The sequence below is a fragment of the Chaetodon trifascialis genome, chromosome 10 (genome assembly GCF_039877785.1).
Source record: "Chaetodon trifascialis isolate fChaTrf1 chromosome 10, fChaTrf1.hap1, whole genome shotgun sequence".
Lineage (NCBI taxonomy): Eukaryota > Metazoa > Chordata > Actinopteri > Chaetodontiformes > Chaetodontidae > Chaetodon > Chaetodon trifascialis.
This window is the reverse complement of record NC_092065.1, coordinates 19375305-19391013: the sequence shown is the minus strand read 5'-3', so window position 1 is coordinate 19391013 and position 15709 is coordinate 19375305. Positions and strand designations below refer to the sequence as shown.

At 42.2% G+C, this 15709-nt stretch overlaps 1 protein-coding gene across 1 annotated transcript; it reads right to left on the bottom strand.

Annotated features, from left to right (window-relative positions):
* Nucleotides 1-711: 711 nt before the first annotated feature.
* Nucleotides 712-13727, bottom strand: c10h11orf24 (chromosome 10 C11orf24 homolog). Its single transcript, XM_070973011.1, has 3 exons — nucleotides 13649-13727; nucleotides 9373-9741; nucleotides 712-6462 (listed from the first exon to the last, which is right to left on the bottom strand). Exons 2-3 carry the CDS (start codon nucleotides 9539-9541, stop codon nucleotides 5441-5443), a joined length of 1191 nt encoding a protein of 396 aa, XP_070829112.1. The 5' UTR covers nucleotides 9542-9741; nucleotides 13649-13727; the 3' UTR covers nucleotides 712-5440.
* Between the last annotated feature and the right edge of the window lie 1982 nt (nucleotides 13728-15709).

The following is a 15709-nucleotide window of genomic DNA, read 5'->3' as shown; positions in this document are numbered from 1 at the left end:
AAAAAATGCTCCCCTCTCTTGCCAAACCTTCTGCAGGAGCCAGTGTTGAACATGCATTTGAACTTCATTTACATGCATTTTGCCATCAAGTTAAAGCGAACGCCTTAGAAACCCACACCAATACAAGTATTTTACCTTAGCTTCTGCACCACGTGGTAGAGACGTTGAACTTGTTTGAATCCTTCAGCATCCCCAAGGCCAAGGTGGAGCTGTTAGAAGTCCGATGTGCAGATCGAACAGCTGACTCTCTGAGGGAGAACCGCTGGCGCCCTCTTAATGGAAAGCAGGTGGTACTGTAACTGAACTACAGTAGGCAGCTAGTATGAATTAAACATAATATTCAATCAATGCTGTCTAATCATTGATTGACTCAAACACCAAAAGATCAATTTACTTCTTTTTATTATTTATTCTCAGGGAGTAAAAAAAGCTTTTCAAAGTGCATTCTTACGCTGGTGAGCTGGTGCCCTGCAGGTGTCTCTCTGTCATCTATTGGCTCTTTGCACACCGGTCACTGCAAACAGGTCAGAATCCCTGAACACAATCCACCTGTGCTGTTGTGTCCAGGACATCACAAGCTCTACATGACCGTTAGAAGATCATCAAAACGCTCCGTTGATGTACAGGACAGTCGTTCTACACTGTCACAAGAACAATTTCTGTCATCACTGTTGACATCAAGTCAATCTTGCGGCCAGGCAAGCTTAGATTTTGTTTCCAATAACAGATGAATAATTTCTTATGATCTCAGGATAACCCACATGGTTTCCTTGTTATAATTAGTGAGCAATGAATAATTAAGGCAGCGATTACCAAAGTGTTTGAATGTCTTTATCGAGTGATTTGAAGATGGTTTGGATTTCGATTGACATCATGAAAGAATTATTTTGTGATGGACAGGATTATTAAAGTGAGTAACCATGAGAGCACAAACCCTAAAAATGGAAGCCATAGTTCCAATTATTTAACAATTCCTTTATTTTACTTATTTTTTTTTTTAAAAAAAGGGTCATTTTCTGAAGATAACGTCTGGTTTTCTTAACAGCAAGAGATTTTTTTAAAGGAGAAACCCAACCGTCAGTTTGTTCATTCAAAAGTTTTCAAATCGTCAAAGATCTAGTTTTCTTGATATAATGGGATAAAGCTCGTTTTCTGGAGGTAATGGGATGAAGATCAAGGGTTTTCTTGAGACATCGGGGTCAGATCACGTGACTGAGAAAATGGGATAAAAATCTAAACAACTAAAAACGCTGCTCTCTCCTTCCACACCAATGGCCTCCCGCGAAATCTGAATGTTCTCTGCATTTCTAAAACCAGACGTTTTTCATGTCCCATTTTAGAGGATTTGCTTCTCCAACAAGAAAAAAAAATCAGTTATGGTTTGACATCAGCTTCACAGATATTAACCAAATGAAAACAAAGTTGTCAGAGCCACCAGAAAAAAAGACTGGTGTCAAACATACTGGTCAATATCGACTGCATTTTACATACTGCAGAAACCCACAATTAACACAAACATTACTTTTTTATTTGAAAACATCTGCTGTGCAAGCGTTCACATCCACCCATGAATCTTCTACAGCTCATGTCGTTCTTTCAGTCTCATATTGATAATGGCTTTATGTTTCCCTTGGCTTTAACAGACAATAATGTGCTTCAGTGACAATTTGGCGATTGTCCATCAACCATGAACCCCCGGAAGAAGAAAGCTAATACAAAGTGGTCAAGAAAAGAGAAAAGGCAACTGTACTTCAGGCTGTAGCCTGGATACTGACCTCTGGGATCTCTCTCAAGTCTTTGTTCTCAATGCATTGCAAAACCATCGAGAACAAATTTCAAGGACTGCAGAAAAAAAAATGTAAGGAGCTTGGTCAATAATCCTCAACATCATCATATACTGTACCGATCATATTGTTCTGTCCATAATTCTTAATATATAATGTTCACGTTTGTAGAAGCATGACTGAGTATGTGTTCATCATGTTGTGAAATGTGATATTGCCCATAATTAAGATAACATAGGAGACAGCATAGGAGACACAGAAATATTAAATGGAAGTCATATTTCGGAGAAAACTCAGAGTGAACGCAATGTCTCCAGGAATGATGAGACTTCTCCATGAAGCATTAAACATAAACAAAGAATGGCTTAAGATTCATGTTCATCAGTGACACATTAAAGATCTGAACAAAAACATGAGAACATGTGCAGTGAGGCACACGTCAAGCTAGAAAAACAGCGTTTACGGACTGAATGTAACCCACAGGTTGGACATGGACAGTGCAGACAGTGGATTAATGCGCAACGCATACGATCTAATATTCAAAATAGCTGAGCATTCAGAAATACATTCACTGTGAGCAAAAACAGAAAATAAATTGAAATAAGAAATCTAGTATGCCCCTGTTCCCATGGTGCACTGCAGGACATGTGTGACTGAAAACCATCTGAAATGCCACCGACGTCAACGAAAGTAAATGGAATGTAATGAAAGCAAAATTACAAGACTTTGAAATGAAATCTTACAGAAACAGTCCAGTATCTGGGAAATGGTCTGACTTGCTGTTACCCATAGGGAGAGTTTCATCTTCAGTAAGACAGGCCCAGGATGCAGCCAGCCCAGCCGAGCACAAAGACGAGAAGCAGGGGAAAGTGCAAAAATCCTACTATCGCCGTATGGGAGCCGGGTTTTTAACACTATTTTTACGTACATGACAGCTTTGCAACTGTTAGTATTGGAGTGTATTCCTGCCACGTCTGTTTACCGTTCCCCAGCTTTGTGCTGAGATAACTAAAAATACCATGGACCGTGTAAACAATGAACCAACTGCATTTCCTCATGTCCTGTGACTGCAGGTTTTACAGCAAACAATCTCCTGAAATATCTGTCTTCTACGTCATGAAACGAGGAGATATGTGAAACAAAATCAGCAAAAGATGAAATGCTATTAGCGCCACAGGAGCCGCCCTGCACAGATCATCACGTGGGTATACAAAAGTTAACCTGTTGTCTTGACAGCAGCGCTCTCCTCGGTTACCTCCAGACGTTTCCTCACCGTTTGGACTCTAAAAGTAATGTATGATTATTTCCAGCAGCTGCACCATGTTTGCATGAGGGCGGGGAAGCACAGCTGCTTTACTGACAGCACAAATGAGACAGTTCTGTTCTGTTCTGCCTGATGTGAAATCTTTGAAATCGTTGATCGTGTTCCTGAAAGGGGTGTCACAAACGTAACCGGGATGGGATTTATTACGTCTCAGCGTGAAATGAATGAGGCGGTTTGTTTTAATGCGTCTCCTTCTTTAACGTCATCACCGAGCAGAGCAGCTGCCATCCAAACAAACAGATTGAGTGAACAAAGCCTCCTCTGGCCATGACGAGCACACGGCAGAAAAGCACAGAGTCAGCGTTAACAGACTGACAGACCAAGAAAAAAATCATCAACTTGATGACCTGAATAAGATGACATGGTGGTCTGTGTCTCTGGCCTACCGACTAAACCAGACACCACAGTGTGTATACGCTGGCCCAGACACACCAGCATCAGGCTTCAACACACCAGGCCACATCTGGGGAAAAGCAGGAAATACATCTCCCACTGTATTCAGCTGGCAGGAGTACCTGTCTAAAATCCTAATGTCTTTCTGAGGAAACATTTCTTCCCATGTTTATTTACTTTGATTTCAGTATGGAACAGGCTGCTTCACGTCCAGCTCTACGCTGTAAAGTCAGTCAGGTCAGATCTTTTTCATGCCACTGCTATTGGTTAGACTGGTATTTTGTCATACAGCCACATTTTTAAGGATTATCCAAGTGTAAGATATGTTTTAGAAGCTGCATCTTATTTTAGTAGGTTTCTGTTGTCTTTTTTTAATCCGTTATAATTACACTTTGCTCACCAAGGTAACCGCATTCAGGCAGAGAGGCTGCAAAAGAGCCAACAGCTTATCCAGATTATCTAAACCACTTCATTTGGAGGTCAAACTCAAAGTGGGCAGAACCTGAAATGTTCAAACAAAAGCGTTGCTGGAGATTTTTCCCCTTCGCCATGCACCTTGGAGGAGGGTGAAGCTGAGCCAGAAATCCTGACTCTGCCAATAATCCCCGACTGCACAGGAAAAACAAAAAGGTCTGTTTACTCCGAGCTGTGTGATCATCTGGCTGCTTAGGTTTGTTTGTGTTGTGGTTTCCTGTAACCGCAGGCAACAGTGATGTCGCAGCGTCCTGGAGTACACATCTACATCACTGAAGCAAGGTGAGAAGTTAAAGCCCTGGACTTGCTGCGTTAGTGAAAATATCATCATATTGAGAGGGATACTTTCCCAAATGGCAAACGTATAGAAAACTTGTATGTAAAATGTATCGCGGATTACATCAGACAAAATTATTAAATGTGCAAAACAAAATCGCAAATAAATATATTTTGTTCATTTTTCATTCGATTCAGTTTTCTCAAAAAATAGAAATTTTGACAAAAACATTGAGAAACCATTCAATGTGGTCATATACTCCTAAACCGTACGACTTACAGTTAATAGCCCCACTGATGTGACGTGTGACTGTTTCATGTGTTTTGCACATGTGGGGGTTTTTTTTTTCCCCCCAGTTTGCTGGTTAAAACTTTTGGGATTTTTTCATGTCTAATAAGTAATTAGTTCATACTAGAAAATGAAAGTCACATCCCAGGCTTCGTATTCTCAAACAGGCTTTGGTCCTTAGCAGGGCTGCGACTTGTATTTGAAATGTGGACATGAGAATGTGGCAGAAAGTGCATTAAGGTATACGCATTGTGTACAAATAAACTCCGATCACTCTGACTTTTGGAAAAAGTATCAGCCCTCGTCCGTCTGCGCCCTCAACTTGTGTCTGACTACATTCATCTGCAAAGGAACAATAACTCAAATAATTTGACAGATTTGTTTTCATCCAGAAAAAAAAAAGACACCTCAATTGACCAGGTCATCTGTTGAGCTTTCTATCACATTGGAAGCATTCTGATTGGTCCAACCTGGAATCAACTGCAGCTGGACTGACCAACCGTGTGGAGGAGATTCTGTTGCTCACCTCTAGCGAAGCCCATCAAAGGGCTACATGTACTCATAGAACTGGAGTTACATCCAGGTAACTTCTATTTATAGTGTTCAACATTTGGCCCAAATCTTCACATTCAAACCATCAAAGAAAGACGGAGGAAAGAACAAAGCATTAAGTGGACAGTTATGGCAGAAACAGATCAGTGACCGCTTTAGAGTCAGTTCAGTGAGCTCTTGGTCAGTTTAGTCCATTCCTACTTCTCCCTGAACTGTCTAACAGCGGCACTGGATCACCGTGTGAATTCACAGGACCACCATGATACCATCCGGTCAGTCTTCTACTCTGCGGTCTCTGTCTCCAAGTGCAAAAACAATCTCAAGAGTTGTGTTTAGCCCCTTCCACCCTCACACCCCTGAGTCTGTGTACATGCCGTTGATCAGGTAGTCCACCTGGGTGTAGTCCTTCCTCCTGTAGCTCTCGTAGGCCTGTGTGACGAACACAGCCACTGTGACCAAGAAGAAGAGCAGGCCGAAGAGCAGGACGGCCAGTAAAGACGCTGTATCCACCAGCTGCCTGGTGAGAGCAGCCCCAGCTACCTCTACCACTGCACCCCTTGTTCCAGAGGGAACCAGCTCATTGTGACTGCCGGGGGTGATGGTACTGTTAACAGGCCCTTTGGGTAAAGGGGTGGTCTGAACTGGTGGCTGTGGTGTGGCTGCTGATGATGGTGTAGGTGACTTCTTTATACCTGTGGTTGTAGTGACAGCAACAGTTGTGACTGTTGCTTTTACAGTTGTTGCAGGGCGCGTTGGTGGTGGTGGTGGTGGTGCCACAGCCGCTGCTGTTGTTGTTGTTGCTGCTGCTGCTGTAGATGTTGGTGCAACAGACGTTGGTGCAGCAGACGTTGGTGCTGCAGACGTTGGTGCTGCAGATGTTGGTGCTGCAGACGTTGGTGCTGCAGATGTTGGCATTGTTTTAGTTGTTGTAGTAGACGTTGTGGTTGTGGTAGTGGTAGCAGACGCTGGTGACATTGTGGTAGTTGTAGTAGATGGTGGTGGTGTCGTGGTCATAGTCGTCACCAGTACAGGGGTTGCGTGCACATTCCCAACAGGCTCTGCAGTTGTGGATGTAATATTAACAGTGCTGGCGATGGATCCATTATGAGCAGCCTGTGCGGACGAGCCTGTGGCGTTAGCAGCATGCTGAGTCTCTGTCGCTGGTGATGTAAGCGGATGGTCCTGTGATGCTGGCTGTTGATTGGATAGTGAGGCTGTGGATGAATTAGATCCTCCTGTGGATTGGTTGGGTGGGATTAAGGATGCTACAGTGTCATTTAATTTGTGGTCGACTGAGATAGAGTTCAAATTCTTCTGTGGTTGTGTCTCTGAGGAATCTGTTGCATTTTCACTGACACCACCATTATCACCTGGGAACACAAAATTTAATGAATGACTTCGCTCAATTAATTATATGACATTAAAATAAACACAGTAAAACTCAAAAATATCTAAAACAATGTTATAAATCTAATTCACATACTTGCTGAGCATGAATTGGCCTCCTCAATGGAACTATTAAAAATGATAAATTAACAAACAACACAGAGCAACAACACAAGAGCACACATGACAAAACCAGCAGCACACATCACAAAGCAACCAATCATAAGACAAAACCAGCAACAAAATAATAAAAGCAACAGTACTGAACATAAAACATGAAGGGGGAGACACCCACATATTTACTGTCTTCTGCAGATACACCGGGTGCCAATCGCAGGTTTAATTTCACGGTGTTTGAAGTCCTCAGAGGAATAAAAAGAGGCTGAACGTCCCTGTGCAGAGCGGGGGGGGGGGGGGGGGGGGGGGGGGGGGGGTCGGACACGATGTTCTTGTGCTTGTTTTGTGCGATTTTCATGCTGGATTTGACCAGTGATAATTTGGGATTCCAGGTGACCTGATAACTTCCCATAACAAGCAGATGATTCTCTCAAGCACTGTCTGGTAAAATAGTGACATCAGTCACAGAGCTTCAGTTTTCATAAAAACACACAGCCTTTCTAGTGTTTGAGAACAGCGTGTCAACATGAACCCTAGTTATGTTAGACTTACAGACGATCACTTGTTTTTGAATGGCTTCTAAAGAGGAATGCGTTAACTCTCAGAGGCAGAGGTGATTCCAAAATCCTGCTCAGTTGTGCATAAGAGCCAGATCCTGACTCAGGTTAGGGTCTGAGGAACCGTGTTGAATGAATAGTTTTGATGAATACTTGTGGAGGTTCTGCTCTTTCTTTAGCCATTGCTATAGTGAAGTGTAACATCGGAGCTCCACGATGAACATGTTTTTTTTCCCCATTCAAAACACACCCGTTTAGCGCAGCGTGAACCTGTTCAGAGCTGACTGAATGAACTCTGAAGGGCCGCTCAAGAACCAAAGGGTTCAGGGTCTAAGTCAGAGTTTGTGGAACCTGCATTCTGGAACAGACCCATGGTTACAGTGCGTGTAAACACGCAGATTTTCTGTGCAGCCTGGTGTCAAGTCAACAGTAGAGTTAGCAATGTCAAACATAGAAGCATAGAAGGAACTGGAAATTTCAAATTGTGAGGAGCACGAACAAACTAAAAAGAAAGATCAGAAAGCTGTGCATCTAGCACATGCTGCTTTTGCTTATGTAGGCTTTCAATTTAGACCTGGTGTTTGTCAGGAGTCTACATTATCTTGATGCGTTCAGGGGAAGTGGGTACAAAACAGGCCAGTTTATGTTACTTTTCAGTCATAACAAACACATACACATATACATGTGTGACCACAGGCCTGTACCATGAAGCCAGTTCAACAAGAGAGACGGCTCCCTTTGGTTTTCCGGGCTTCACTGAGCCAAACTTTGGTGACCCTGAGCAACTGCTGCCATGAAGCTGTTAACTCTGGGTTCCAGATACAAGCATGTTCATGTGACAGAGGCGGAAACATGCATGCAGTTCTTCATACAACAGTGATAGCTGCAGGAAGGACATACAGATGAATGATGTCTTAATAATGTCCCCTAATGGAAACTAATTCCATGTAAGTCGACTAGAATGCTACAGCTGATGGACAACAACTGGTGCACAGCCAAAACTTTCCAGATGAAACTTGCACTCGAGCACTTCTGTTCCACACGTGTGAGTCGTAGACATAAATAGACCAGACAGTAATTGTTTGGGTCACAGGGTGTACAGAACCGAGAAGGTCACATATTAAACCAAATGTCCTGTACTGAACAGTTCGGGTTGAATGCACGTACTGTTACACAGTAACTGCCATGAGAAGTGAAACACTCGCAGAGTAAACACTATCACGAGCTAGGCTTTGCCACCAGCTTCTTTTAACTGCCCACTACTATCGCTGGGGAAAACAATGCTGAATTAGCTCGATTTGGACAAGCAAATGTTCTGTAGCTCAGTTTAACAGTTCAATAAACAGCGACTGAAAATCGTTTGCATCACAAAAGACTGGAAAGCATATCTGAGATGTATGCCTTTAAAGCTGGTATTTATGTGCACTACAAGAGCTTTACCCTGCATTCACTTGCTTCCCTGCTCCTGTCTTTGTTGCGATGGTATTTCAAATTTGCTCTTACATCAGCAACTTATTTTACATTTTTCTTATTTGCTTCCTTGACTCTCTGTTTACGTGCACAGCTGGAGTTGAGCCATCAAACCTCACTGGAGCCGAGACTGATTTATACTTCAGCATTAAGGGGTCACGCTGTACCCGTTGGTCACGTGCGCGGGGCTCTTAGGTTACGCTGTAAGTTTGGGTGTTTGCATGTCATGCAAAGATTTCACAATGCGTGACACAACGTAAACATGGCAGCCACACAAGAACAGTTTCATATGTTCAGCAGTGAAAAGGCAAGGCAGACCATCCCACTATCACTCATATTACAGTTTGTGTGGGAGATACAATTCAGATCACATATGATACACCCATTTAGACTTGCAATGGTGATATTGAACAATAAAATCCCACGCTGAACTATAAATCAAAACCTGCACCATATGTATCTATGGTGGGACTCCTAACACTGTGTGTGAATGCAGCTTAAACACTGGAAATATTATGGCTGCATCTTTTGTTTCGACTGTGGTCGTATTTATGTTGGGTTGTATGAGTGTGAATGTATACAAATAGGTGCACAGCAGGGGACTGTGGCTACTTCCTGATGCCACTTGACTATATAAAGACCCAAGCACACTCAAAGTAAAAGTACTTACATATTTGTAAAGGCAATTCTGTCTACAGTTGTATCGTGTAGCCACAGCTCCTTTATGAATGAATCCTGAGTCGTACTCACATGCAGTGGAGCAGTTAGCTTGTGTCGTGCTGAGCGGGGTTACGGGCTCGGCCATGACCGGTTCCCTTTTAGGTACTGTGGAGGAGGATTCGGTGAGGAGCAGCAGCAGGCAGAGGAGGTGAAGACACACTGATGGACTCAGCTGGAGCTTCAAGATATACAGGGACATGGTGGGCTGGGGGGGGATGACACAGGCACACACACTCACACACACACACTACCTTATGGCAACACACTCACATAGGCCTCCAGTGAATTTACACACACAAACACACTATTAACTTGCACGCACACACACACAGTTGGGGGTCAGTTGAAATGAGAGGATGGACACCCGGAGGAAGTGAAGGCAGCATCCACTTTCTGGATCTACACAAGACATAAACACCAACACAAGCACATGTCAACAGCAGTCATTCAATCGACGGAAGAGATGCTTTTGTGTTTTAGAGTTCTAACCTTCTACATAGCTTTTGTTTTCAGTGCCTTTCAGCTCGTTATCAATATTCACTTGCAGAGACGTGGACAGCAACCTTTTTAAAGGGGTAAGTCTGGCATTTTCTTTGATATTATCAAAAACTAAAGAACGTGCTGGTCCGTCTCTCAACCTGTGGCATTCAGCTCCAAGCCCACTAATCCCTAATGAAGACGTAAATCTTTGAAAACACATCACAAATATATAGTTTAATTAAAACAAATGTTTATTTTAACGAATGTAACCCAAACAGGAGGAAATGGTGAATTTGTTGGGGACTATTTTCAGCAGCGGACTGATCCACATTTGGTGCTCTACTGAGTTTTGGAGTATTTGGGGCAGCAGGGCGGTGTATGTGGGCTTGAGTCAAAATAAACTACAGTGTGTGTGTGTGTGTGTGTGTGTGTGTGTGTGTGTGTGTGTGTGTGTGTTCCTGGTCATGAAGGAACATGTTACCCGGTACAACAGCATGGCTCACTGAGGTGTTTTTATTAGCTTTTGACAACAATGGAGCTCTGTGGCACAGAGGAATAAGATATATCAAGGTTTGATACACACATAATGGTTTTATTGTATTTTATTGTTATTATAATGGAATTTATTGCCCTTTCAGAATTTTCTCTGTGTCTGCAGCACCTGTCAGACAAATGCAACCACAAAAGACACTGCGATTAAAAACGGACAAAGTGGTCCACAACAACATCACCAACAATCAAGAATTAAGTGCAATGCGAGTGACACACACCTCACATCAGCAGGGCTACAACTAATGACTAATGATTTTAAAGGCTTAAGATTTCCATTTATCAGTGTCAAAGAAGCCCAACTGCAGGTGAATCCACTATGATTCAAGGAGAGAACAGTGGAAAAACAAAAGTTCAATTATGACCGTCTTTGCATTATTGAGACTTTCCAGAACATATTAATAGTTTGATTATGTCTTGTCAAGGCAAGCACAGTCTTCAAAGTAAAAAGGGGGAAAAATGTATTTTTCCAAATGAAACCATGTGAGTGTTTATTTAGGTTAAAAAATAAAAAACTGGATGCTACAAGGCTTTTGCAAACCCGCCTCCATATCATCAGTGTGAAGTTACATTTTTGCAGGTCTGGAAAAAAGTTTGGTTCAGGGATGCACAAATTCATCCAAACTCATGATCCCACATGATTGCAAATTACTGCAAACAAAACTGCATTCAGCCTTTTACTATAAAATGTAAACAGCGATTTAAGTAGGGACTAGTTTGGTCCAAGGCTTTTTACAGCAGACAGAAAGCTTCAAGCCAACAGTGAGGAATGACCACCATCTAGTGTCAGAGCAGGGCAAGTCTCAGAAGGTGCAGTAGAAGCAGCAGCACCAGTCATTAATGTTCATTTTATTTTTAAAAAGTCTGAAACGTTTTTCACAAGCGGATGAATTTACATAAATGGAAAGAAATGAGTTATGGACGCGTGGAACTTCTTATAATAAAGTGTTAAAATGGAAATGAAAAGGCAGCAATCATGCCTTTAAATGACACTTCTATATGCTGCAGTCAGAACAAAATTAAATATTGAGTGAAGCTTGGAGTGAATACTGAATTCAATTTGCATTTGTACATCTGCTGATCTTTAAGAAAAGCATTTTTATTGAGGATTTCTTTGTTAAGCAATATTCAAATCATAACTACATTTCACTACGTGAAGCCCTTTTTACAAGGAGCACTCCAGAGTTTCTGAACACCAGTCAAACAGCCGTGGCTGTTGATTGTGCTGAAACCTACCACTTAAACGGCTCATATCACCACCTGCAGGGCCGTGAATTGGTGTCAGAGCTAAACACGTGACAGCAAACATTTGTCTGTAGTGAAAGGAAATCCTTCTCATTGTAGAAGAAAACAAAAAAGAAAACATCCAGTACATTGGCGTATTTCACTGATAGACACCCAAATAAAAATGGTCAACAAAATATCAGCTTCAAATGCAGTGAGCGAGTATGTTAAGAAGAACACTGTTTGAGTTTCTTATTACTGCTAGCACTGTTTGCACTGCGGCCTGTAATCTGCCTGTCGCGCAGCTTTAAAACACTTTCTGTTGTTGTAGCTTATCATTTCTGCATGGACATCAAATTGAGCGGGTCCTGGGGGCCACTGCTTTGGCATCTATCATTTCACCGCACTGATGTCTTGAGTCACTACAAGTGTGTGGCGGTGTATTTATCTGCGGAGACGCTGCCGTCTGTCTGTGTTTTCTTGTTTACCACATATTTTGCTGTGGCCCCCAGCTCACAGTTGAGGTCAAGACTTTATAAAAAAGGTAGCGACCAGGAGCAGTACGCATGAAAAAGGAAGCTACGAAAATGGCAGACACAGCACCAAAACTGTTCACAAACAGCCAGCGAGGATTCCTGCATAGTATACCTTTAATGACAATGAATCACCTGCGAATTGTCTGTATATGACATGACTTCCATTTTCCTCCCTATTCCGATGAAGGCCACAAGGCCCAAATGTTAACATTTGTCGACTTCACCACTTAAAACCAAGATTAGTCAAGTTCGCCCTGAAGAGCTGCGTGTGTTCTAGCCTTTAACCTCTGGGTCTTTAGCATTGAACTAGAATGCATTTTTATTAGGGGAAGCCCACCCATCACTTTCCTGTGCCAGCCTGCAAAAACTTCTTGCTGCCCCCTCAAGTTTTCTAGATCCACCACTGGCAGACACGGATCTAAAAGTCATCTTTTGATTATAAAATCCATTTAGAACTGAATTTACAAATAGGGATTATGCCTTTAATATGAAAGACCCAGTTATTAAATGCACTGGGGTCTCGCAGTAGGACAAGGACTGGTTTCATTGAGTTTCAGCACTACGCTTTGCATAGCGGCCTGCCCTTAATGTCAACAGCAGGTACTCAAAGGTCAGTTCAGATGCCAACGTGGAGAGAACTTTGGGTGGAAACGGAAAACACGTCGTCTGCCTCCACTGACTGTCAGCGCTGAAGTTTCGAAGAGTATGATAAAGCCTCCGAACCAAACTCCATTCAAAAATTTGGCTATTTAACGTTACCTATTTAATGCTTCACCGAACAAGACTTTGAGACATTCGTTTAAATATCAAACAACACATAATGCTATTTCGAGCAATCTTTTGTTGTTAATAAAACATTTGTTTTCACATACACTATACGCCAAAGCCAGGGACCACTATGTGAGGCTTTGACCCGCTACGAATTTAACTAGCTAAACAGCTAATGCGTTGTTTGGTCCGCAGCGTGCTAACATGACAGTGAGCAGAATACACAGCTCTCACGCTGTTCAGGCAAGGAGTTGGTATGTGAGTGTGTGCTGGGTCAATAAGCGAATGAACAACAACTCAACAGAGTAAATGGATTTGTGGAATACTGACGCTAACATTAGGCCAAGTCAAAGCTTGCCATTATGAAAGTCTCCAGCGCTAACTTTAGTTCAGGTTCGGTCATCCCAAAGCTCATATTCGACCAACGCTTACTGCTAACGACGCGAGCAAACATGTAACTAAGACAGTTAAAACGCAAACTGCTAACATTGCGCCCTGACCAGCTAAGTTCACGGTGAGTGAAAGCTGTTTGAAAAGCTACAGCTAACTTGACTTAAAATACCAGTGAAGAGGATGGATTTGAACGGAGTTAACGTTAAATGAACAAATGATATGTCCCCCTTAACAGCCAGGACAGTTAACGTCAAAATTGTTTGGCTGTACGGCTAACAAGTCTTTTTCTTATCTGGATAATGTTGGCTAATGCAACCACTAACATACTATTTACAACTGTGATTTCGGAGACTCACCATCGATGTGCTGCGTTTGATTTGTTGAACACATCCACAAACAAACATCCAGGCTGAATTCAACACTTCCTGTAAGTAAGGAGTGAGCTTCTTCTTCTTCAGTTTTATTTCTCGTAGCGTCGACTCATCATCGGCGTATTCTTGCCCTCTGCAGTTCGCGATTAAAAAGCCAGCTCTCGCTGCAGCTTGCAGCAGTCTGAATAAGAAGAATCTGAGGAGACAGACAGACTTTCCTCATTCTCCTCAGAAAAAAGATGCTGGTGTGCCTTTCTTGACCTTGTCCTGTTGATACAGATAGGGGTGAGCTCATAAGTATGTATACACATATAAGGAATGTGACTCAGGTTTTAAATTGCTCTCAAAGTTAAAAACACTCCCAAGAAGCCCTTATAAAAAATAAACATTGAACTATTATGTACATAAAGTAGGTGAAAAACTTTGTATATGCAGTATATATACACCAAGTCTTTAATTTTCATTATTCGTCTTAATCGGTTAAACACAGTGGGTCCTATTTTTTTTTTTTAATTCCTTATTCTGTCAGCTGGAGCCTTCTTGTGATTGTGTCTCATCTTTATTAAAATGAATAAAACATTTCATTCAACACACGTCAATGATACACACCCAATTTGAAAAGGTTGTAATTGAGGCTACATTAAACAAAACATCACTTTATGGAAATATGCTCAAAGAAATGATACTGAGACAGAAGTACACACTGTAGATAGTACATTTAAGAACTGTTGCTAGATATTTCTGTCATATTGATTGAGCTGCTGGCTGCTCCATTTGAATCAGCTTTTCCTAGCTGCCTCCTTCAGTCTCTGCCACAGTTTTTCTTCATGTGACACTGCAGCGTCATGCATCCGATGTGAACAGTACAGCAAAAAACTGTAAGCTCAATTGAGAATAATTATATATCTACAAAATGTAATCCCACCAGCCCAATCAGGCTGCATTGGTAGTTTTGATGCAGTAATAAATATCAGAGTCTACTATGACAATTGTGTGTGTGTGTGTGTGTGTGTGTGTGTGTGTGTGTGTGTGTGTGTGTGTGTGTGTGTGTGTGTGTGTGTGTGTGCCATAAAAGCCATTAAAAGTTATTTTTTCTTTCATTATGTTATTTGGCCCTCACACACAGCCGAGTGTGTTCACCAGCAGCTACAGCATTCTGTGTCCGTGTTCCTCAAGTACACAGCCAACAAGAGGAACACATGTCAGCAGCCATAAGAGGCAGGTTCTCAGTCTGTGATCAGTGAGCACTTCACTGATGCTCCACTAGAGGACGCCATTACCCCAGAGGTACAACTGCCTCATCCCACTACAACTACTGAAACCGGCAACTGTACTATTGCTATTTAGCTGCTAGTAATGTTATTTCTGCAGGCACTAGTGGTACCCTTGCAATTGTCTCTGTCACTACTGCTAAGTTAACAGTTATTGCTCCTAAACAAAGAGCTGAAAACGAGTTTGCCACTGCTCTCGATTAAACCTGAAGTTGTTTTATATCTGCACAGATGGTATCCTTTCAATTATTATGCCATTTTGTCCTTTTTTCCAGTCTGCCATTGTTTTCCGTTTCCTGACATTTAGAGTCAGAGTCAAACTGTGTTCCATAGATGAAGTTGCCTTACCTTACAATTACACTATTAAAACAAACACGATAGCAACAACTACGACTACCATTTCCTCCACTCGTTTATGGGTTGGGCAGCCCACCACTACTTCCTCCTATCGCTACTACGGACCATATGCAGTAGGCTATAATTGTTTGTATGTAATGTTTTGTATGTAGAAACGTTCATCTGCAGAGTAACTGGTAATGCCGTGTTTTCCATACAGCAGGCCTGTTAAATTGCGCAAAATGTGAAGACTCAAGTATGGAGTTCACCTTCACCACGCACTGTATATCTTCATTAGCGCATTCTAATATGTGATGAATTTCCAAGATTTAATCTTCATTACACGTATTTGAAATCTAGCGCCACACGCGCTGCCTCTGCTCCGATCCGCAGCTTCGTTTGCAGCGCGTGAAAGTGGCCCGTCTGCCTGCGGGGTGAC